Source organism: Phalaenopsis equestris, unplaced genomic scaffold (assembly GCF_001263595.1).
Source record: "Phalaenopsis equestris unplaced genomic scaffold, ASM126359v1 Scaffold200479, whole genome shotgun sequence".
Taxonomy (NCBI): Eukaryota; Viridiplantae; Streptophyta; class Magnoliopsida; order Asparagales; family Orchidaceae; genus Phalaenopsis; species Phalaenopsis equestris.
This window is the reverse complement of record NW_018220298.1, coordinates 27,448-51,051: the sequence shown is the minus strand read 5'-3', so window position 1 is coordinate 51,051 and position 23,604 is coordinate 27,448. Positions and strand designations below refer to the sequence as shown.

General features: G+C 34.9%; 1 protein-coding gene across 2 annotated transcripts in view; it reads right to left on the bottom strand.

The window, feature by feature from the left end:
• Positions 1-21,970, bottom strand: part of LOC110035875 (protein SEH1) — a 51,027-nt gene extending 29,057 nt beyond the window's left edge. Inside the window, exons 1-3 of one of the 2 annotated variants that reach the window (XM_020740188.1) lie at positions 21,680-21,970; positions 20,590-20,701; positions 18,818-18,918 (exon numbers count right to left, since the gene is read on the bottom strand). In XM_020740188.1, the coding sequence (XP_020595847.1) occupies positions 18,818-18,918; positions 20,590-20,701; positions 21,680-21,826 (360 nt within the window). In that variant the 5' untranslated portion in view covers positions 21,827-21,970. The remainder of the gene's footprint in view (positions 1-18,817; positions 18,919-20,589; positions 20,702-21,679) is intronic. The other variant, XM_020740189.1, reaches the window with a different exon arrangement.
• Positions 21,971-23,604: the final 1,634 nt, after the last annotated feature.

The following is a 23,604-nucleotide window of genomic DNA, read 5'->3' as shown; positions in this document are numbered from 1 at the left end:
GGGGGCGGCTTCGGTTCGGAGGGGGGGGAGGCCAGCGAGGCGAATCAAGCAACGAAGGCGAGGAAGAAGGCGAGCCGGGAGCTTCGAGCTGCTTTGTGCAGAGGAGAGGCGAGCGAGGAAGGAGGGGAGATCGAACGCAAGGAAGCCGAGCAGGAGACGCGAGCTGAGCGAGACGAGGGAGTCGGGATCGGTAGAGGAAGAGTGAGGCCGACCTGTTTTGAGCACGAGGCAGGGAAATAGATGAGTTTTCGGTGCAGAGCATCGAATTGTATATCAAAAATGTATCTGTTACGGGTGATTAGGCGGGGAATTGAATTCCTTTCTTTCTGGCAGCCAGCTTAAATGGAAATATTTAATGGGGGGATTAAATCATAAATTTAAAATTTAAAATTTGTGGGCTGAAGTAATTAGCCCATGTCCAGCCTGAATCGAACCCAAGTCAGACCTAGGTTGAGCCCGGGCCCGCGCACCGCTAAAAATAATATGCATCGATACTCGTGTTAGTCTCTCGCGCACGAAACCATAACAATGCGGGTGTCCTTCCTAGCTAAAATTGACGTTCCGGACGCGTCGGCGCTGTCCATTTCGTCATACGGGGTCGTCAGGACGAGTTCGCCGACGGGCGAGTCGATTCAGGTCAAAGTCGTGTGTGGTGCAGTGAGTGCGTGAATTGCGGTGTTCTCGAGTAATCGAGTCACAAAGGGTTCACCTAAGGTTGTTTGATCCTACAGAAACTCATTTTCAGGCCCTCTGCCCTCTACATGTTGGTCCTTGGCGAAGTTGAGTGCTCGGAATCACTCATGCAAGTTCTTCATAAAAATGAGTCAAGAAGTGGCTTGAAGTTCGACGGTAGGTGGACTCCATTGCTAGTCCGCTAGGATAGTCAACAAGAAACTCCTAAGACTAGATTTTGGGTTATGGGAGTTGGAGACTAAGACCTCACCAGAAATGAGGTCAACAACGGGATCCTCAATCCAGCTTGTCGAAGTTTTCTTCCGACGTTCCCCACAACACAGGCCCCTTGCCCTATCTCCGCTGCAACCTCCTTCCCTTTATTTCGTACACAACCGTGCCCATGTATCTTCTCAGTCGTAGGAAATTACATAGAACCGCAAAGCCACACGCACGTCTCTGTCATTCCTATTCGAACCAAGAGAAATTATTCCATCCGGATGAGCTAAGTTTGAATTAGGTGCAGATGATAGTAGTTTAGGTATTATTGGTGATATTGTGAAGATATTATAATAAAATAACGCCACAACACCACCAACAACACCTAAAATCCTATCAATCGTACTACAAAATTTGGATATAATAATTGCTCAGCCCACGCCGCACCTTCCTCTTTGTTTTGCATGCAGAAAGAGTGGAGCCACACCCCCAATTCCACGTCGTCCCCTACTCAACCGGCCGAAACCTGCTCGAGCCTCTCCACCTAACCCGAACCTGAAGCCCTCCTCCTTCACGCGACCTAGCATTGTAGCCCAACTCCAATGCCCTAGCTCGAAACGTTTACTACTTGAGCAAAACAGTCCCTTTTTTCTTTTCCATATATCTATAATTTTTTAGTTTTTTTTTTTTTTTTGTAAAAGAAAATCAAAAAAATCAGAAGAATATAGAAAGAATATCTATTTTTTTGTTTTTTTCTTACCACCGCCTCATTTATCATCAACATTTCTGATCCCCTCGCAATGATGTAACAAAATAGGGCAAATTATATTTTTCAAAATATCCATGTGAGGAAGCTCAAGTATCCATCTAAGAAATTACATACCATTTGAGAAAATTAAGGACTCGTTCCATTTTTTTTTTTATAAAAATAGGGAATTTAAGAACTCGTTCTGGGAAACACGAGTATCCACCCAAGAAAATAAGGGTGTGTTTGTTTGAGCTTTTAAAACTGAGTTTTTAACACCACCACGTTTTGGGATGTTTGAATCGTGCGTTTAACTAGATCGGACACAAACGGAGGTTTCAGATTACTGTAGAATCGCAAATACAACCAAGAGTTTGTTCCACCGTTCGTGAATAAACAAGGCTTGCTGCATTGCGATTTTATCCCTCGCGTCACCTCACTTGCAAAATCAGTTTAGGATTTGTACCCTAGCACTCTCGCCTTGTTCTTCGGAAGCTCGTCTCTTCGCCTTTTTCTCGGGAGCTCGTCTCGTCCAATCTCATCTTGCTTTCTTCTTCTCAACTCATCTGGTAAATTCGTCGTCATTCTTCTTCTAACCCATTATCTTCTCCAACATTCTTCTTCTCCCCAATTTCACTTTTATGAAATTCTTCTTCTCCAACATTTCACTTCCCTCGACATTATCTTCTCTGCCCTTTATTACCATTGCATGGGTAAACTTTTGATCCTTATGTTCATCCTTATGTTAATCCTTATGTTTGGAACATGTGCTTGAAAATTGTGTTTGGACATGAGCTTAGATAAGTGCAAAATATAGCCTGTGATGTTTTTGCCTTTTGAAATTGGTTTTCTGCTTCTACTGCGGTGGATACAGTTGGCATATGGCTACACTTGGGCATAAAGTCATGTGGTGGAGACTTATGAGTTTTTTTATAATTTTTGAATTGGTATGTAACATGTCTTTATGGATTTATGCATTCAAAATTTCAAGTATAACAACTGGCTCTGCTTTTTCACATGGATGCTTACTGATTGGATACCTGGTTGAACTTACTATGTTTATTTGTCATGCTTCCAATTGATTGCTGGATAAAAGTGCACCATTTCAGTTTTTGGAGATTAATAAATTATTTTGTTGATGAAAGAAGCCTATTCTATATTTTTTACGTGCAAAGAGATTGACATTATTTCCAAAATTATTAGTTGAAACTCATGATTGTGATTCTTTGTGAAAGATTTACTCAATGTAATAGTATCGGGATTCGTTTCATTTTAACGAGAGTAACATGTTTTATATCTACTCCATGAAAGAAGCCTGCATTATATCTAATCTCCTATATTAATAGCAGTTTTTTATGGAACCATATCTTCAAATCTTTGTTGCAGTATTTGAGATTCCTTTCATTTTAATGAGAGTAATATGAGCCTAAAGAATTATTAAATGCTTTTGGAAATTTGTCGATTCGCTATAATTTGATAGCCATTGAATGCGTCAAAGTTTTCCTGAAAATTCATTGATTCACTACATTTATGAAGAGAAGTGGGAAAGTTATCTGCCCATTACAACTTGTAATGCTGGTGGTCAACCTACGATGTGTCACAACTTTTCAAAGAAATAGAATGTGGTACAATCACTTACCTATCGGGTTTTGATGTGGCAACACTTTTTCTAAAAACACTTTTATAGTTAATAGCATGTGTGATTTACCTACAACCATGTGTGATTTTGCACAAAATTTTGTGTGAACTGAGTCTTTTGTGGTTTAAATATAAATCCCTTCTAATTTTTGCTAATTTCCCTTTGTTTAAAGTTTTCATTTCATTTCAGCAACAACGGGCAACACGAGAGATGGGCAACACGAGAGATGGGCAACACGAGAGATGAGCAACATCTCTTATGTGGGGCATTAAAACAATAATATTTTTTTGTGATATTTGTACCTAAATTCTGATTCCCTTCTTTCGAGGTCGGTACATAAAGTCTGACTCTCATTCTGGGATTGATACCTAAATTTTAATTCTCATTTCGGAGTCGGTACCTAAATTTTTTTCGAAGTCGGTATCTAAATTTCGACTCTCATTCCGGGATTGATACTTAAATTTCAATTTTCATCTCACGGTCAATACATAAATTCTGATTCCATTCTTTCAAGGTCGGTACCTAAATTTCGATTCTCATTCCGAGATTGATACCTAAGTTTCAATTCTCATCTTGGAATCAGTACATAAGTTATGATTCCTTTCTTCTGAGGTCGGTACCTAAATTCAGACTCTTATTCCGGGATTGATACCTAAATTTTAATTCTTATTTTGGGGTCAGTACCTAAATTCTGATTCCCTTCTTTCGATGTCGGTAACTAAATTTCGACTCTCATTCCGGAATTGATACCTAAACATCAATTTCCATTTCGGATTTAGTACCTAAACTATGATTTCCTTCTTTCGAGGTCGGTACCTAAATTCTGACTCTCATTCCGGGATTGATACCTAAATTTTAATTCTTATCTCGGGGTCAATACCTAAATTCTGATTCCCTTCTTTCTGAGGTCGGTACCTAAATTCTGACTCTCATTCTGTGATTGATACCTAAATTTTAATTCTCATTTCGGAGTCAGTATCTAAATTCTGATTCTCTTTATTCAAGCTCGGTACCTAAATTTTGATTCTCATTCTGAGATTGATACCTAAATTTCAATTCACATATTGGGGTCAGTACCTAAATTCTGACTCTCATTCGGGAATTGATACCTAAATTTCAATTCTCATCTTCGGGTCAATACCTAAATTCTAATTCCCTTCTTTCGAGGTCGGTACCTAAATTTGGGCTCTCATTCTGGCATGATACCTAAATTTCAATTCTCATCTCGGGGTCAGTACACAAATTCTAATTCTCTTCTTCCGAGGTCGGTACCTAAATTTTGACTCTCATTATGAAATTGATACCTAAATTTCAATTCTCATTTGGGGTCAGTACCTAAATTTTGATTCCCTTTCTTCGAGGTCGGTATCTAAATTCCGATTCTCAATCCAGAATTAATACCTAAATTTCAATTCTCATCTTGGATTCAGTACCTAAATTCTGATTCCCTTCTTTACGAGGTCGATACCTAAATTCTGACTCTCATTCTGAGATTGATACCTAAATATCAATTCTCATTTTAGGGTCAGTACATAAATTTTGATTCCCTCCTTTCGAGATCGGTACCTAAATTTTGACTTTCATTTCTGGATTTATCTCTTTCTGAGATTGATACCTAAATTTCAATTCTCATCTTGGGATCAGTACCTAAATTCTGATTCACTTGCGGTACCTTTTTGAGTTGGATGTGAGTCCTTGTGCATTCCATCTCAGTCTGATCACTCCACGTGTTTCCATTGTTCGAAATTAATTTTCACTAAATTAAAATTAAATTTGAAATTAAAGTTTGAAATTGAATCGAGTCTTCCTCGCGGTCGCTAGTTTCCCTGGTGGCTATCTCTGTAAATTCGTTGCGTAGCCCTTCACTTGGGTCAACAAGCACAAGTTACTTTGTAAATTTCAAATTTACTCTTGAAATTGATATTTTGAAGGTGCACCCGGCAATCCCCAACGGGAGTCCCAGCATACTCCCTAGCCAAAAACTTCTCCACATTTTCCCTCTTTACTGTTCTGAGTTTGTCAACTTAAGCAGTTGTGTTGGTTTGTTTTTCTTGTCGATCAACACCAATACGTTCGGTGTGCTTGCCCGACACAGCACACCTATTGGGGGTCCATTTGTTGACCTCATTTTTTATTGAGGTCTAGTTTTTTCTTTAGGAGCCTAGGATCTAGTCGTAGGATTTTCCTGTTGACTATTTCTAAAGGACTAGAGATGGTACCCTCACCAATAGAAATTATAAACTCTTCTTTGCTCATCTTGAAGCTCCACATGTTGGCTCTAACCTCTAGCACTTAATAGGTGGGACCAATATGATGGAGCTCAAGAGGAGTCCAAATAGGACTGTTTAGCCTTAGGTTTAACCCTGCGTGGTGTGTGCTTGGTCAGTCTTGCACACACACTTTCTCTTACTCTCACAACCTTATACTTAGCTAGATATGTTTAGTTGATCTGCTACTTTATTGGAAACTCATGTCGATGGTCCCCCGAGCTATTAGCCCTGGGCTAGATTTTGGCTAAGATCAGCATATGAAGGATCCAAAATGGGATTTCATTTGGTACTATGACTCAAATAGGGTGGTCTTATGATCAAAACCCTCAATAATTCTAAATTTTACCAAAATTCTAATTTTGACCATTTTTGGCCCCAAACTTCACCAAATTCTAAATTGCTCCTAAACCTTAAATTTTCCAAAAGCTTCACATTAATTAGCCAAATTTTCCAAACCTCTTAAAAAATCATTTCAAACCCTTCCAAACCACTCAAATTGCCCAAATACCTCAAATTTTTTAAAATTGCCCAAATGCCCCAAAATTACCAAAATGCTCCAAAAATTCCCAAAAGCTCCAAAATCACTCCAAATATCCCCAAAATAAATTTAAACCACTCAATTAGGCCCAATTTGACAAAATTAACCCACTTTGAGCAAAATCCTGCCCTTAAAGGCCTAAATTTCCCAAATCATTCCTAATTTCTACCAAATTGATTGCAATCTTCCCCAATTTCAATTCCAAACTCAAATTCATCATCTCCAATTCCAATTGAAACCAAATCCAAGCCTAATTGAACTCAATTCAAAACAAATTTCAAGCCCAATCCAAAATCCTCAAATTTGCACTCAAGCCAAATTTTCCAAATTAAACCCCATAACCCAAAAATTTTCACCCAATTGATATCCAAAATTTTTCATGACAATCTTTTAGATTAAACTGGACCATCAATTGAACCCTATCCAAACTCTAACCCAATTCAAACCCAAGTCCAACCCAAATGCCCAATTTTAACCAAAAGCTCAAATTCCATCAAATTGATATTCCCAAATCAATTTAAAATCACCCAATTCCATTTTCAAATTCCTCATGACAATTATCCCCATCAATTTGATCAAACACTCCCAAATTTCAAACCAAACCCAACTTAGACTCAAGTTGAAACCAAAGCCTTAATTTTTAATTTTGAACCTAAACCCCAATAACCCCAATTTGACTCAAATCCTTTGCATTAGCCAACCTTAATCCTTTCCTGCCATGGTTAGCCACCTAGGATGCTAATCAAATCACCCAAGACCCAAGAATTGAGCCATGAACCAAGAGTCCCTTAAATTAAGGGATTTCTTCCTAAATTTAACTAAACCACAAGAATTCTTACCACCAGCCTTCCCAAGCCCCCAAACCATCATAATTAAGCCTTCTGGCTCCCCTGACCCAGGTAGCCACCAGCTCAGCTCTGGTCGGCCGGCTTACTGGCCGGAAAACACCAAAACCAAAAGCCACCCCCAAGCTTAAACCAAAAATTTGAACTCTCTGAGATGGCTCAACCCCATTGGTCACTTGCGCCGTTTATCCCTCCACATAAGCATCCTCTCTGCCCCCCTGGCTTGCCCTGGTGGCAGTCATGGCTCCCTCTATAAATAGGACCCTTATCATGGCCAAAAGGAGAGATCATCAAATTCTTTGGGGAGACTCTGTGAAATTGCTTCCAAAGACTCAAGCCCACCATTTTCCCCCTCTGAATCCCTCTGCTTGAGCTCAATTTTGAGTTCAAAATCCATGGATTTTCTGTCACTTAATCCAAACCTTTTGAAACTCCAAATTGAATCTTCCTTAAGCTTCCCCGAGCTAAACGAAGAAGTTTGCCATCAAAACCCCCTGGTCCTGAGAACTAACCCACCTCTAGACCAAGGTCATTCCACCTTTTCACTGAACTCATATTTGGACCTTTCACCAAGAGGTTCGCCAGACTCCACTGAAACTTCCACAAGCACCCAATCGAGGTTTCACCTCTTGGGCAAAGGTATAGCTCACTAACCCTAATTTTGAGCTCGATTTGGGCTTTTGTGAAGAGAACTTGCATTTCATAGCATTATAACAGTATAGATGTCTCGTCTTGAGTAGATGAAGGTGTAAGAACAAACCCCATGTAATTTGATTGAGTATCGAGAGAGATCTTAAGGTTTGAAGTTGAACAGTTCTCGATTTAGGTTAATCGGGAACGATGACGGAGGGGCGTCCGATCGAACGTGTATCAAATGGAGGGCCAGGATCGCGCCGGACAGAAGATGGAACGAGAACCGCGGGCTGGCGAAGCACTGAGGTGGCTAGCGGCATCAAATGACGGAGCGCCAGGTGGAAAGCTAGCAGTTGCCTAGGATGACGCAGCGCTGACTAGGATAAAAAGAAAATTAAGGATTTAATGATTTAAATTAATTCCAGAACTTCAAAAATCCATAACTTGGTGTAGAAAATTTACAAAAATAAAATAAAAAATACCCTGTTGCTTAGTAAACAGAGAAAATTAAAGTGGAACAAAAATAAAAATTATTTGTTCTGTGATTTTTAATTAATTAAATAGCCTCTATAATGTTTTAATTTTGATTAAGTGTATAATAACCATCATGGATTAGGATTTTAGGGTTTGTTCCTCATGACAGTGAGGATCTATTACAATTTTTCCAAAGTCAGAAAGCATCTCTACACATGTAACCCTAACTTCTAAGTTTGGATGGTTATTTTGTTTAAATTATTTATATAAATTAAAATATAAATCAGAAAATTATGGGGCTTGTTTTGGTAAGTTCCTTATAGTAAGAAGATCTTTGGAAAATTATAAATTAAATTTAGTATTTGTGTATATTTCTATAGATAATTAAACCCTAAAAATTCTTTAAAATTAAAATAAATTTAATATATTTAAAAATTAACAAAAATGATTTCACACTGTAAATAACACTAATTTTAGCTCACTATAAAAAATTTAAATGATTTGATTAATTTTTATAACTAAAATTGAATTTTTAAGAAAAACGGCATTCTTGGCGTTAAAATAATTATAATAAATTAACATAATTAGGAAACTTATGAAAAATTGTTTTCTAAGTTCCTTGTGATCAAGAGTACTTAGGAAAAATTAAAATTATTTTAAATAAATAGTTCATTTTTTAGCTATGTTTTGAATTAATAACAATTAAAAATAATTAAAATTTTCAAAAATACAAAAATGATTGAAAATATTCCAAACCATTTCCTGATCACTTGAGACTCATTAGAATATTTTTCTAGTTAAAAATAAATTTTTAAAGACTAAAAAATGAATTTCTCTAATTTTCTATTAAAATAATTATAATAATTAAATTATACTTTGAAAAATTATAAAATTTTCTCCAAATGTTCCTTTGACTTAGGTGAACCTCTAATAATTTTTCCATAAACAAAAAAAAATTACTTTACATTTATTAGTTAAATATACTAAAATTGAAAATCATATTCTTTAAGTTAAAATAATTATTTTAATTATATTAAATTTTGAAAAATTCACATTTTCTCCTCCAATATTTTAATTGACTCATGAATGGGATACTTTAAAATTTTCAAAATCACTTGAATTAAACTTCATAAGTTATGGAGTAGAAAACCCTAAGGGCAAAATGATAATTTTAGATTTTAGTGTCTTAATCAAAATTTAGGATTAACTAAAAGGAAAATGGGTAGTTCTGATCTTGATGAATCCTTTCGGATGTTTGAAACACAATGGGTTAAAATGTAGAAACCAATTTACCACATTTTCATGATAACGATAAAATTGTAATTTCTTGAATTATCATGAGTTAGACGTTAATTAAAATTAAATGATCCTAAAATGATGGGTTTAGGTTAGAAAGATGATGATTCATTAATTTGAAGCCCATAATTGGTAATGGCATGATCTTTTAATAAGAAATATCTCATTTGAATTAAAATTTTGATAATTGCAAATTTACCTATTGAAATTATTAAGAGCTTGGTAGTGATCTAGGCTTGATATTTGAACTTGTTTAATTAGGTTTGGAAAAGTCAATACAATTGATAATCAACACTTTTAAACACTATAAGCCAAGTTTTAGTTGTGGGTCAAGATCTTTAATGACTTAAACTCGCCCTAGGGACATCTAAATACATAACTTTTACGTAAAATATCAACTGATTAAGTGAGTACCTCATGCTTGGGATAATTAAAATATCAGGTTCACTGAGCACAAGGCGTATCAATGCACTGCAATTAAACTTAAAATTTGGGATGAGCAATTAAACAATATAATAGGTTCAAATGAATTTAAAATATTTCAAAAGGGATTTAAAAGTTGTTAGGGATCATTCCCCGTACGCTTTTATAACCTTTTGGATGTTTTGAAGGATAATTGAACTTATAATTCTTTGTTAAGAAAATCATCCATTTGAACCCTTAGGGACTCACCAAGTTAAGACTTAGGGTTTGGTAGCTACACCTTCATCTACACTTATAATTTATTTAAATTTCCTGCAAAATTATATATTTGTTGCAAGTTCTAACGTTTCAGCGGCAGCAGCGAGAAGACGACAGGTACGTTTTTAGAGTGTTATTTAATTTCTATCATTTTACTTACTGCAATTTACTTTCGCTTTAAAATATTATACATGTCTGGTTGTGAACCTTCACCTACAAGACAAATTTTTTCAAAAAATTATATTAAACTCTTTCAAAAGTAACCATAAATCCTTTGAAAAATAACAAAACATAACACGTCCTTTTGAATTTATGGGAGTCCCTCGGAGAAGGTACCCTTCGGTTGCTAATGAGATCTCCTCAGTTTAAATAGATTTAACAACTCGTTTAAGCTAAGTAAATTCAAAAGAAAATAGTGATATCGGAACGAGGGAATTGTGGGATCCTAACCGGTGTCGCTCTAATCAACTTTAACCCTCCCCCCATGATCGAACTTGAACTTGTCATTTAAATCTTTAAACCCTTAAACCCTTAAACTTCAAGACTGCTACTTCGCCGAGGAGTTTTAATTTTGTGAGCAGCCTTCTACAACAGTACATCTTTCATTAACATTAAATAACAAGTCATAGGATTTCAAGATTGTCCATCTAATGCGACACAAATCCTCAACTCATCTTTAGGCCTTTGAACAATCATGTTGTGCAATATAAGCCCAAAATCATTTTAGGATTCTGAGGTTGTCATTCGTCACGACCAAAATCCTCACATCTTAGAGCTATTTGTACGTCCGTCTCACACAAATATAAGCCCTAACTGATAAAATTAGCAGGATGAAATACTTAATAATTTTTTTCTCGAAATTAAAACCTAATCTTATGATAGCTTGGGAAGTCACCGAGGTTCTCCTCAGGATCTCGAAACTGACATCCCCTAGTTCTTCTTCGTTTGGATTCCAGAAATAAAATGTTTCAAATTTGAGTCCGTTTCATTTCAAACATCTTTGTCCGATCTTTGAAACGTCCTATTCCCTTAAAATTCTTGGAGATTATTCTCTTATCATCGAGAGTTTTTTAAATGACTTCGATCAGTTAAGATGTAATTGACTATAGGGGCTTGCCTCTATAGAGAGTTTTAAGAACTCAGGTAATATAAATATTGTCTAATTGTTTGTATTAGATAGGAAAATTTATCGATCAACATAAAAATAGTTTTTCGTAGACTAAAACGGATGTCATAAATCATTTAATTTATTTAATCGAGCACTACCAGCAAGTAAAACATCTATCCTTCAAGGTAGATATATTGTTTGCGGTGTTGTGCTCGATCATTTGAACTATTGTAGATATGAGATCAGTTCGATCTTGTATTTTCAAAAAATTAAAATATTAGTTTTTTCTAAATTATATATATATATATATATATATATATTAAATTAAAAAGCTCTTAAAATCGGGCGTCGGGATACCCATTTTGGTGGCCAACAAACCGCAATTGGCAACCGACAGAGGGTTGTCGATTAACCCTTTCCCCTTCTTCCTTTCCCTTCTTTCCTTTTCTCCTATTCCCTCTTTCGTTTTCCCACCTTTCCTCTAGCACTTACCAATTCTGAATTTCTATTATTTTTATTAGTCTTTGCCTATTCTAAATTATTTCTATAATAAACATTACATAAATTATGAATTCTTATTATTTTTATTCTCTTTCTTATTTTAAAACATTACCTATTATAAATCATTGCCTATTATATTCTATTTCGAAATTAAAAGCAATACGTAATATAAGTTATAATCTCTCTTGCTTAGGGGAGAGGTCTTTTGTTACTTAAGAATTTAACGTTCTGTATGGATAGTCTCCGGCATAATGTATTCCCCTTCGAGGGTTGTATCCAAATGCGAGGAAGTGTTCCAACTGTTTTTCGTCCTAGGTGATGATCGTTTTCCTGCTAATGTTCCATCATTCAAGCCATCGCCACTCCTTGCCCGCCTGCTCTTCCCCCGCAGCTCTCCAGCACTCCTCCCACCCATCGCAGCTCTCCTGCTCTTCCCCGCAGCTGTCCAACACTCCTCCAACCATCGCAGCCCTCTCCTACTATTGTTTCCACCGCAACCCTCTCATATGACTGCCTCGCAGTCTCTGTCCTCGTCATGTCCTGCGAATATCTTTTATTGTTTATGTTGTTTGTGTTTTGTTTGTCGGTATTTCCTGCGTTCCAAGTTTCGTATTTGTAAGCTCTTTCGGTTTAGCAATAATTTTTATTTCTTTTGTGATTTTGGCTTTCCCCTCCGGAATCAACCAGTATTTGACTGTTGTGCATTTGGAGAAGGGAAAATGCTGCTAAGGTAACTATAACCTATTAAAGCATTACAATATAGCATCTTCATCCACTCCATAGCAGTCATTTTTCCATCAACCTAGCCACTTGTATTGTTAAATTTTGAGGGCTTTCATTCTCAACCATTAGATAATTAGTTTATTCCTCTTGCTTCTTTCTTGGCATTCTATAAGTGTCCTAATAATGAAACATTTCTCAGGTACCTTGGCATCCTTTATTTATTTGTAACATGCACTGAGAAATGGCATCTTAGATACTAATTTGAACCAATGTTATCCTTCTAATGTAATGAAACAAGGCCACAATAAGAAATAAAGAAATTAATAGAAATTTTTTTTTTTGAGGAAAAATAATAATCTACGAAACAAAAGGAACCTCTTACTTGATCTCTTTCTATAGATGACTTCTCCCCTCAGGTTTTGCCACATTTTTGTTGTGGATAGTAAGGTCTCTCTAAATTGTAGAGTTATCATCCACAATAAAACAAACCTATTGTTCAACTTTGTTTCATATTGCCTTCAAAGAGCCAAAAATATTCCTTTCTGTCAGTTCCAAAACATAAACAGAGCAGTGGTACTAAAACTCGACTACTTTGGTCATCTACAAGAGGCAGCAGATACAGAAGCACCAGAAGGTCATTCCCCTGGACAATAGCTAGAATGCGCAGCAAAAACAATCCATAATTGGCTAGAGAAAAGGAGGGGTCAGTGCCTGTAGGAATGAGAGGAGGAAAAGAGGACAATTGGCGAGTAATGCAATCTCAGCAGATGGGCGAGAAAATTTCCAGCAAAGTATCTTAGAGTACAGTCAAACTTCAGAGAGAAGAGCTAGTGGGAAGAAGTCCATTATGCATCATAAAAATTTTTTACAGGATTACATAACTATTTATACTATAGTAAACAGGCCAACAAAAACAGCTCAACAGTACTAACTGTTCACTTCTTCTAAGACTAAAAGAATTATTGACAGCTCACTAAGAACGATAATAGCTCTGTAGCAGCTGTGGTACCCCTTTCTCTACATGATCAGCATGTTCCTGGTTCGATATCATTAGATAAGCACTTCAACATTACATCGTCAATTTGCTCTTCACAAGTCTTCGCTAACTTTCTCATTTCTCTTGTGGCTTTTATATCAAAATTTATGATTTCTCTTGTAACAACAACGCCATTTCTTTCCAAAACAACTTTTTATATCTAGGTGTAGTTAAGATAAGCAGAAAACAGGGAAGAGAAATCTCCTCAAGCGGCATCATCCGCCAGTGAATTAGTTCACTTGATTAACACTTGCTAGCGTTCTACTCCACAGCTTTGAACATATGTCAATGCTAAAACTGCTCAAGAGAGTCTAAAGTTGATCATCGAGACTAAAAGAGAGCATCCACGCAAAAGCTCCAGGTTATGCACTGCTAAATGGTTTTAAGACTCAGAGGTGAAAAACTGGATGAATACGGCTTTCGCAATAATTCACGATATTAATACTAGCAGGAATACAATAAGGGCCAAAATAATGTTTCGTTAACTTGTTATTGAACCTCTTAGCTACTAATGATTGAGGACTGCAATCCCTACAACTGCAATCTGCAATTATTTTCATCCTATGTTGAGCTCACTAAATACTTTGACAAAGAAGCTGTAACAGTGATGCTGGACACGGGAACTTCTAATGATATGTGGGGCATTCGTGATCCCAAGAATCACAGGTCGAGAGTTCCTTTTTAGTTGTTTATTCCATTATTTGCAAGTTTTCATCTCTTGTTTCTTTCTTTTCTGATTCTTTCCTATTTTCCTAATTTTCAATTAAGTATTTTCTATCAGGGGATTTTTTATAAATGTTTTATTAGGGTCGTTGGATATTTATTTTTGCTGATTTTATGAATTGAGAAACATTTCTCTAATTTTCTGCTCTCCGAAGTGCTATAGCCTCTTTCTATTGCAAGTGGTGGTATGTCTGTAGCTTGCCCTATAATAGATAGTGGAACTCGCTTGCTGTCGATACCTCATTGACCCGACATTTATCAAAGTTATAATCATCTGCTTCTACAACAAGTATATGTCCTTTCTGCACTTCCGATTTGCCGACCCATCGCTGGTCGTGTTCATTATCAACTAACATCCATTCTCCTACTGACCTAATCAAATCCCATAACGTCCCTAATGTCTTTTGGTGTTTTATCACACCTTCTAAAAGCCTAAACAGTAACATTTGATATCAGAGCCAATAAGACGCCATGTTGCCAAAGAGAAACACTAGATGAGATGTTCAGGAAATCACCATGGAGACATGCAACAGGAAATTCTTCAATTAAAATGGAGACTCGTTGATTTTGAAAGAAAGCACCATGGGGAAGTGACCAACAATAGCAACGGTAACCTTCCAGATCAAAGCGATGAAGAAAACCCTTCTTCATCAAGAAACTTAAAATGACAAAAAGCCATAACTATGTCAATTTGGTATCGAGTAGACAAGAAGGCTTTATCGATTGCTTTTCAAAATATGAATTATTTGAGTACAAGTTTAGTCTTAACCTGTGCAACATTCCTAAGCTATTTGTAAAAGCATTTAGAGTTTTAATTGAAGTCATTGAGAGCGGTGAATTTGCTAATGCATATGCATCTTAATACATTGTACACATATATTTGAAACAGTATATTACAAGTATGAAGAATTTTGAAATGCAAGTGCAAGACTTGAAATTTTCCAAACTTTGCTAATATAAATCAATACTTCGCTGTTTCGATACATTTGCATGGCTTGAAAGAATTTAAATTATTGAATTTGAAGTATGTTATCTGAATTAAAATAGCCTTAAATTTTATGCAAGATTTAAATCATTTGAAACAATGGAATTTCACTTGAACATTGTATTATTGGATCACATGCACGGTTTCATTTTGTGCTTCAAAAAGGGTTGTCTTCTGTCTGCTTGCAAATTGGAATTGCATATTTGATGGAGCTTCAATTTCAAGTTAAACATAGCATTTCAAATTAGAACATTTCAATTTCAATTTAAGCTTAATCTTCTGAATTTTGATATTCCAATTTCAAGTTAAGCTAAGCCCTCAAATAAATTAAGCTATTTTTGAAAGCACAAATATTTAATATTTTGGTCAATCTTAATAACTTCAAATGATTCAATCCTAAGAGTTAACTTTAAAAAGCCCAAATTTTGGAGTGATTTTAAATCCAATGAGTTTAACTTTGAGAAGGCAAAAATTAATATTTTGAATCATTTACATATTCAAAACATCCTCATTTCAAATTACTTGCAAGTTAAAGAGTCCAAATTTTGAATATTTACAAATTAAAGAGTCCAAATAATTCAATTTTAAGCAATTTTATAAGTTCACAAAGTCCAAATTTTAAATTAGTTTGCAAGTCCAAGTTCACCCAAAAATTTAGCAACCTCTCAGCATCAACTGCTGTTGAGAATGGCAACCTTCAAAACTGTCTTAAAAGACTCGCTAGTCAATGTCATGAGACAATGCGGTCAGGGAGCAAAATGTGTATTTCAGCATACAATCTTAAAGATGTTATAGGCCTTCAGTATACATGCAGAAAGGACAATTACAAGCGCAAATTTTTCTGAATAAGCACTTTAATTTCCGTGAACAGTACTTAATTCCTCGAACAGGTACTCAGGTTTTCCCAAGTTGCTTAAATATCCCGATTTTTATAAAATTTTTCAAACAAGTCTGCAATTTCAATGAACGGTACTGGATTCCCAACGACAAATACTTGAGCTTCCACAAATGGATATTTTAGGAAAATTTTCCCACTATCCCAACTTGTTATACTTTTACGAGCAAAGTAGCAATGATAATGAAGTTAAAACAGAGGAATAAAATACAAATTTTCCTGATTTTCTGATTTTTTTTCATAAAATGTATAATATATAATATATAACAAGTAAAGCAAAAAATAAAGTGGGGATGCAAAGGCTTGGTGCAAGGAAAATATGAGATCGATGAGCTGGGCTCAGGTTGGGTTTTAAGAGAAAGGTGGCGCAGAGAGGGGCACAGGTTAGGGTAGTGAGGCATGGGTTTCCTTTACTGTGTCAATTAAGGTTGAATAGTGAAAAGCAGGAGCAGCTCGGATAAGAGGGAAGCGATTAAGTGTTTGTTAGGATTTAAAGTGGAGTAGAGCTTTCGATGCAGGGAGAGGCACAGACGACTGGGAGATTGGCATTGTATGAGTAAGGCTGATAAAGCTTGCGGCAAAAGGGAAAAGTCCAGTGGCATCTAAGACTAGGAGTGATGACAACTTGGAAGATCACAAACAAAAGAGAGGCGGGTTTCGGTTATGATTGGAGGTGTTTTTGCATGTGGAATAGAAGGACAAAATAGTGGAGACGTGCGGCCCTATAGTGCGGAAAAACGAGGGAGAAGGCTTCAGTGTGATCGCTGGGAGTTTTGTAAGTCTTTGCATGTGGCGATCCTGTTGTTGCTGCGAAACAATGGAAGGAGAAGCGGGGTTGTGCGCAATTATTCGAGTTCATATTCAGTAAGTTCAAGACCGGTTAATGAGGTTAAGCAATTCATATTTGAATTAACCGAATCATGTTGATCTAAACAATTACATAATTCATATAATAAATGGATTAAGCAAGCAAGCCCAAGTAATATTCTAGCCCATATAATAAATGGGACAAATTCAAGATAAGTATACTTGGGTCAAGTGAAATGTAAATCCAACCCATTAATCAAATTGATACCCTATTAATCATCCCTAATCAAGACATAAATTATTGTGGCCTCTATACTCTACCTGACCAAGGTCCATAAGGAAAACAAGTGCCACATAGTGCCACATCAAAAACTAAGTGGCAAACAAAGTGCTTGTCAAATCAGTGGCCCAATCAATACAAGAGAACTCCAATGGGTCACACCATGCCACATGGCAAACCTAAACTTGTGTTCATTGGATGGCAAATGCCAAAATGGCAAGTTGCCATCCTAGGTGTTAACCTAAGTTTACATTACTCAATAGTTTTAAAATATATATAAAATATGTTTAAGAAGACTTAAATTGCAAAAAATAAAAATATATAAAGTTTTCTTAAAAATCTCATAAATTTTAGAAAAATTCCTCGTGTCATCAAAAAAGAAGTGAAATATTCATATTTTCTAGAATTATTAATTAATTTAAAATACTTAGTTAAAAAAACTCCAAAAACTAGGAAAAAAATTTGAAAATCATGAAGAAAATTATAACAAGTTTAAATCATGACCTCGTGTGAGCTCCAAAAAAAGATTAATGCATTCATCTTCACAAAGATTGCCAATACATCATAATTTCATTCACCTTCAAGAATGTGTTATCATTATATACTTTTCCTAAGCTATTTAGAAAATTTCTAAGGCAATCATAACCTCCTACAAAGCCTTATGTACTTTTACTAATGTGCAAAGGCATTAAGAAATGTTTCTTGGCTCAATAAGTGTGTTACTGCGCCACAAACCACATAATGTCATTTGGAAAAATGAAAAAATACCAATGCGCTTGCAAAGACTAAAATAATCCTCAAATACATAAGCCTCAAGCAAATCAAACATGATCAAAACGCACGTGTAAACACACATTCCCCTATTGGGAAACCAGTTCTTATTAAAACATAGCTTCAAAAGCATGCTCATTGCCTCAAGTTACTTAAGCTATCCAGTAAATTGAGCCGTTTTGCCCTAAAATAATCTAAGTTCAACACAAAATGCTTGATCATTATATGATTCCAACCAGAGTCTTTAGAGGATGGCCTTGGATAATGAAACCTATAAGTACCAGCAAGATCCACAACTATCACAACCAAGGTTCATGGAAAAGTACCACAAATATCAAATAAGCTGACAAATTTATGCACATGATTATAACAAGCTCTACCCTGATTTGAAAGTATATAATCATGCTCAATACAGCAAGGCTATTTAAACTGAGATACTTTATAAATCCTTCAGACAATAGAGCTATGGGACCTTTAGAAGGCTTATAACTATTCCCAAGTTATTTGCCCATACATGATAGTCATGTATGCAAGCATATTTGCGTAGACAATCACCAACATACTTAGTAAGGTCGAGAAATATCCAAGCTCAACAGTGCTCTTCCAATAGGGATGGAGTCTCAAGCCCATATTAAAGCATGACCATTGAAACATAAAAGAATCCAGGAATATATTTTGCATCCTGAAAACAACCAACTTTACAAGAAGCTAACAAAAATCTCTCTTAAATGCTAATGAGACCACAAGTTGAGGTAATTCTTAGCAAATGCAATACAAAAGAAACTAGTGATGGCAATTAGCAACTATATCAACACTTCGATTAATGACTTAAATCACACAACCTAAATTACCTGATGCATAAATAAAATGAAAAAAAAAATCAAGAAATAATTAAAATTCACATAAAAAAATCAAAATTAATTAAAAAGAGAATGAGGCATAAATATCAATAAATGAAATCATTTTAATAGCTGACCATTTTTAAGTATCTAGTTGGAAGTCCAAATTGTACTTCAAGAACTCTAGGACTACTCCTTTCAAAAACTTTACATTGCTTCCATGTAACAGAATGGGCATCTAAAGAAAAGTGAGAAGTTAATGAACAAGAATGAGCATCTTAAAATGGATCAACAGTTAATACAAGCTAAAGATATTAAACAAAATTGTAGAGAACACTAAAAAAATGAAGTAAGAAGGAGTTTATAATTTTAACAATCTATGTCATACGTTGGGTGGATAAAGACTGTCCATATCATATTAAGGGATCAGTCTTTACTAAAGGACTTAGCTTTACCATTAAAATATCAAATCCTAGATTAGAAGAAAAATGTGTACAAAAGGTAGATGATGGGAAAAAGACAATTAGTTGGCTTCATTAAAAGTTGGACAACCTGTACACCTCTTGAACAACAAAACATGCAATAGATTTTATTTCAGAACTATACACACACCCTCCTTTGAGGCATGTCTGATTTAATAAACTTCTAGGGAATGCAAATGTAATTTGTTTCACAATTTCAAATTAGGAATTTGTTTCAACTATAATTAATAGAATATTTAATTTATTTAATACTTCCATACCCAACCCAAGTAAAAATTGGTAAAAAAAAAAGAATAATTGAATCATCATTAAGACTTTGAAGCACCCTCCTTATAAGAAATGAAAAAGTCAAATTCTCAACCAAACACAAGGAAAAAAATATTTTTTTCACTTCATTTCTCCTCAATCAAACAAGCACATGGAAATTAATTTTAATTCACTTTCTTAAACAATTCCATTTCATTTTATTTTTTATTTTTATTTTAATTTCTTCACTTTTAAAGTTATCAAATCAACTGAGACCTAAGAGTCCAGATACTCATAAATCCATGTCATATTTTAATAGGAACCCCTTGTCAAAGAACGCATGAGATATCTCACAGATTCTAACTTAGGATAACCATTTCATCACCAATTTAACCACAGTTAAAGCTCAACTGACTAGCCTGCCAGACAAAGAGAAACATACTACAAGTTACACAAATAGAGTGGAAATTGGAAAAGATTTTCTTCCATTATTTAGTAAATCAGTCTACTCATTACTAAGCAGAAGAGATTACAGTAATAAGCCTGATCTGATATCACCAACAATAATGGCATCCCTACAAAATTTTAATACCCTGAAATTGCATATACCCTACCATAGCCAATAAGTGAGTTTGGCATACAACACACAACATAGATGCAAAAGGAAAGGTCATCGTGGAATGTTTTAATTTATCGAAAATAAGAAAGATAGATTCCAGTAATGGCTCAAATCTAACTTCACCAAAAAATTTGCAGGCAAGTTTATCATGCTCTGAAAGAAACCATTTGTTTAATACAGCTCTCATAAGCATCTGTTACTGTTGTCTTAATTTGTGATTCCCAAACTTCATCAATGGATTGCAGATGTTTGTAGCGCAACATACTGCAAATGCAGGTTACAGTTATAACATGACCAACGGTATGCTAAGTTTCATAAGTAAACTGAATGAGTTATATTTATAGTGTCCTAACACCTTTATACAATTTTGGAAAAAAGAATCTCGAAGATGTCAATATGCTCGTATCTTTTAAAATTACAAAATGCCAAACCAGATAGAAAACCATAAATCAGATAAAATCACTAATTCAAGTTCTCAAGATAAACATAATGAATCGACTACACGGTAATAATGTGAACTAGCATAAACTCAAACAAATAAAACAAATTTTTAAATGATGACCATCTCCAACTTCCTCCCACAAGGACAATGTTCCGTCAACACAAATACAGGCAATAGCATCACCAAATTCTGGAGGAATCCAAATAATATTCATAATGCCATCTGCATGCACCTATAGAAATATATCACACAAAATCATCAAACAATCATACAAGGATAGATATCACCAAAATTGTAAAGCATTGCAAAAGAAATATGTCAACTAACATAGCGCCCAAATTGATGCAATAAAATTGAAAATTTGTTTCTAAAGAATTGGAGTTACAGAACTATATACCAAAATGTAAGTTACTGATAATTTAAAGGAAAATATATAATTGTGCCCCAGCTATATGGGTTGCTAATCTGGAATCAATTGTCATTAATTCAATGAAGGAACTAGGAATCTGCACTTTGAATCCAAACTAATCATGATTTGAAATCAAACTGAAACAAACATCATAATTGAAATTTGTAACCAAGTTGACATAAAATTTGAAATAAAACGGTCTTTTCATTTTGAATTAAAAAGTAAAACTGTGACTCTGGTTGGTTAGCAAGAAGTAAATGGGTTTGGCTTAATTTGATTTGAATTCACATGTATTAGTAGTAGAAAATAAATTTCTAAACTATAAATTTGGGATCAACATTTAACGTTTGATTATATGGTTCAAACACATAAGTAGGCTCAATGTACGTAGGTATGGCATGATTCAACTTGGATTTTTTTTTTTTCAATTAATCAAACCCCGAACCTATACCAAACAAAACAAATGGGTTCATGCTAATTTGCAAGAAAACCAGCAAAACTCAAACCAAATCAAAATTACAGACATTTGTTGAAGTTGCCACCCACCGTGCCTCGATTTATTTTATATTCATTTAATCTGAAGCAAATGGCCAGACAATTTATGAGGTTTAGCCGGATCGAACATATGTCATATCAAACAGTTTTCAGGATTTACTAAATCTTACTCGAATTAAAAGCAACTTGCATTAACTTTAATATACAAAACACTAAGCGTACATAGCATTTGCTTCATACATCTAGGGTTTAAGCGGAAGAAGCGCAGTTAAAAAGAGAAGGGGGAGAGAGAGAGACGGAACTGACCATGAATTTTGAGGAGCGAGAAATGGAGGAGTCCGAATTGTGGATGGCGACGGAGCCATCGGCGTAGCCCACAGCGAAACGCTGCCCACAGTAGTTCCAGCTGCAGCATTGCGCGCCTTTGTCCAGCGTCGCCAGCTCCCTTTCCATCACCACGCTCACCGTCGTCAAATGGACGAGTACTTACGGGGCTATCTTAAAAACTAATAAAAAGACGAGTTGAAATCTCTCAAATCGGGCAAACAGTCTCGACTCTCGACCTCTCGGGACGAACAATCATTTTTTTTTATATGTATGTAATGTGAGGCTACGTCCAAAATTTAATTAAACAAAAGAATGAGTTTTAAATTACAGAAAGAATATAATTCTTAATAAAAATAAAAAAAAGAAAATAAAAATTACAACAAAAACAAACATAAAGAAAACCAACTATCACAGTAATAGCTACACCCTATAATAGATATAGCAACAAATCTATAAATTGACACCAGTAACAATACTTGAGAATATCAACATCTAAAAGAAAGCTTGGGAGTGATAAACCTGCAAAAAAAAACAAAGAAAAGAACAGCCAACAAAAGAAACAAACAAAAACAAGTGAGGAAAGAGATCAATAGTGTTATTACTATTATAATCAAGAAACAGTTAAAATTTAACGAGGATAAAATAATGAAAAAACCGAGCTCAAAACTTACTATTATAATATTTCTTAGGAAAATTAGAAATTAGAAAAGACTTCATGAACTTATAGAAGAAATGGAGAACATTCAACAAAATAATTTTGATAACCAAATACCAATTAATGAAAATCATAACACGCATAGACCATCAAGGGATTACACTAATCCCACGACAGATGAAATTCACCCAAGTATTCAAACTCTTATCTTAGAAGCTAATACATTTGAATTGAAGCCTATTATTATCCAAATGGTGTAGAACAACCAATTTGGGGGAACCCCATCTGAGGATCCAAATTTACGCTTAGCAAGTTTTCTAAAACTTTGCGCTCCATTTCGTTATAATGACGTGTCAAATGGTGTTGTTAGAATTAGGTTTTTTCCCTTTCCTTGAGGGTAGGGCTAAAATATGGTTGAACTCATTAACACCTAGATCAATTAGGACTTGGGGGTGTTATTACTATTATAATCAAGAAACAGTTAAAATTTAACGAGGAGAAAATAATGAAAAACCGAGCTCAAAACTTACTTGATAAAAAAGTATTAAAATTTCATTCAAACTATCGAATACATAAAAAATGTTCAAAAAGAGGTTGAATTTTGATAATGGATGACGTTCGTCAAAGCTTAATACCAAAACTCAGCAAAAAGTGAAGATCAAGTATTAAAAAGAACAATAGAACAACCACTAATAGCAAAATAACAATGAGGGACAAAGAAGATCAAAAAATAGCATGATCGCTGAATCTAATAAATGCAACAGCCACAAACCATTAATAGCAATTATCACATCCATTAATCAGTGAGAAATAACAACACCCACAACCACTAATAGCAACAACGAATTGTTAACAACACTAAAAAAAAACACCAGAGAGAGAGAGAAGGTCAAAGCCATTCCCTGCAACCAAACAGAAACAATTAACCTCATCAACCGACCTCATGAAGAATAACAAAAGAATTGAAACAATGATCAGAAAAAATACATATATAATATTAAAATTTCATCCAAAATTTAGAATATAAAAATATATTATGAAAAATGGTTTAATTTTAATAGAGGCAATAGATGATCAAATATTAAAACCAAATCAAAGCATAAAGTAAAGATCGTAGAATAGTATCTGATCAATATTAAAGCTCGCAATAAAATAAAGATAAAACCAAGGCAAACATATCAAAAAAAAAATACAACCAGCATTAATAGGAAAAAAATATTTAAAAAATATATCTAAGAGCCCATAAGAA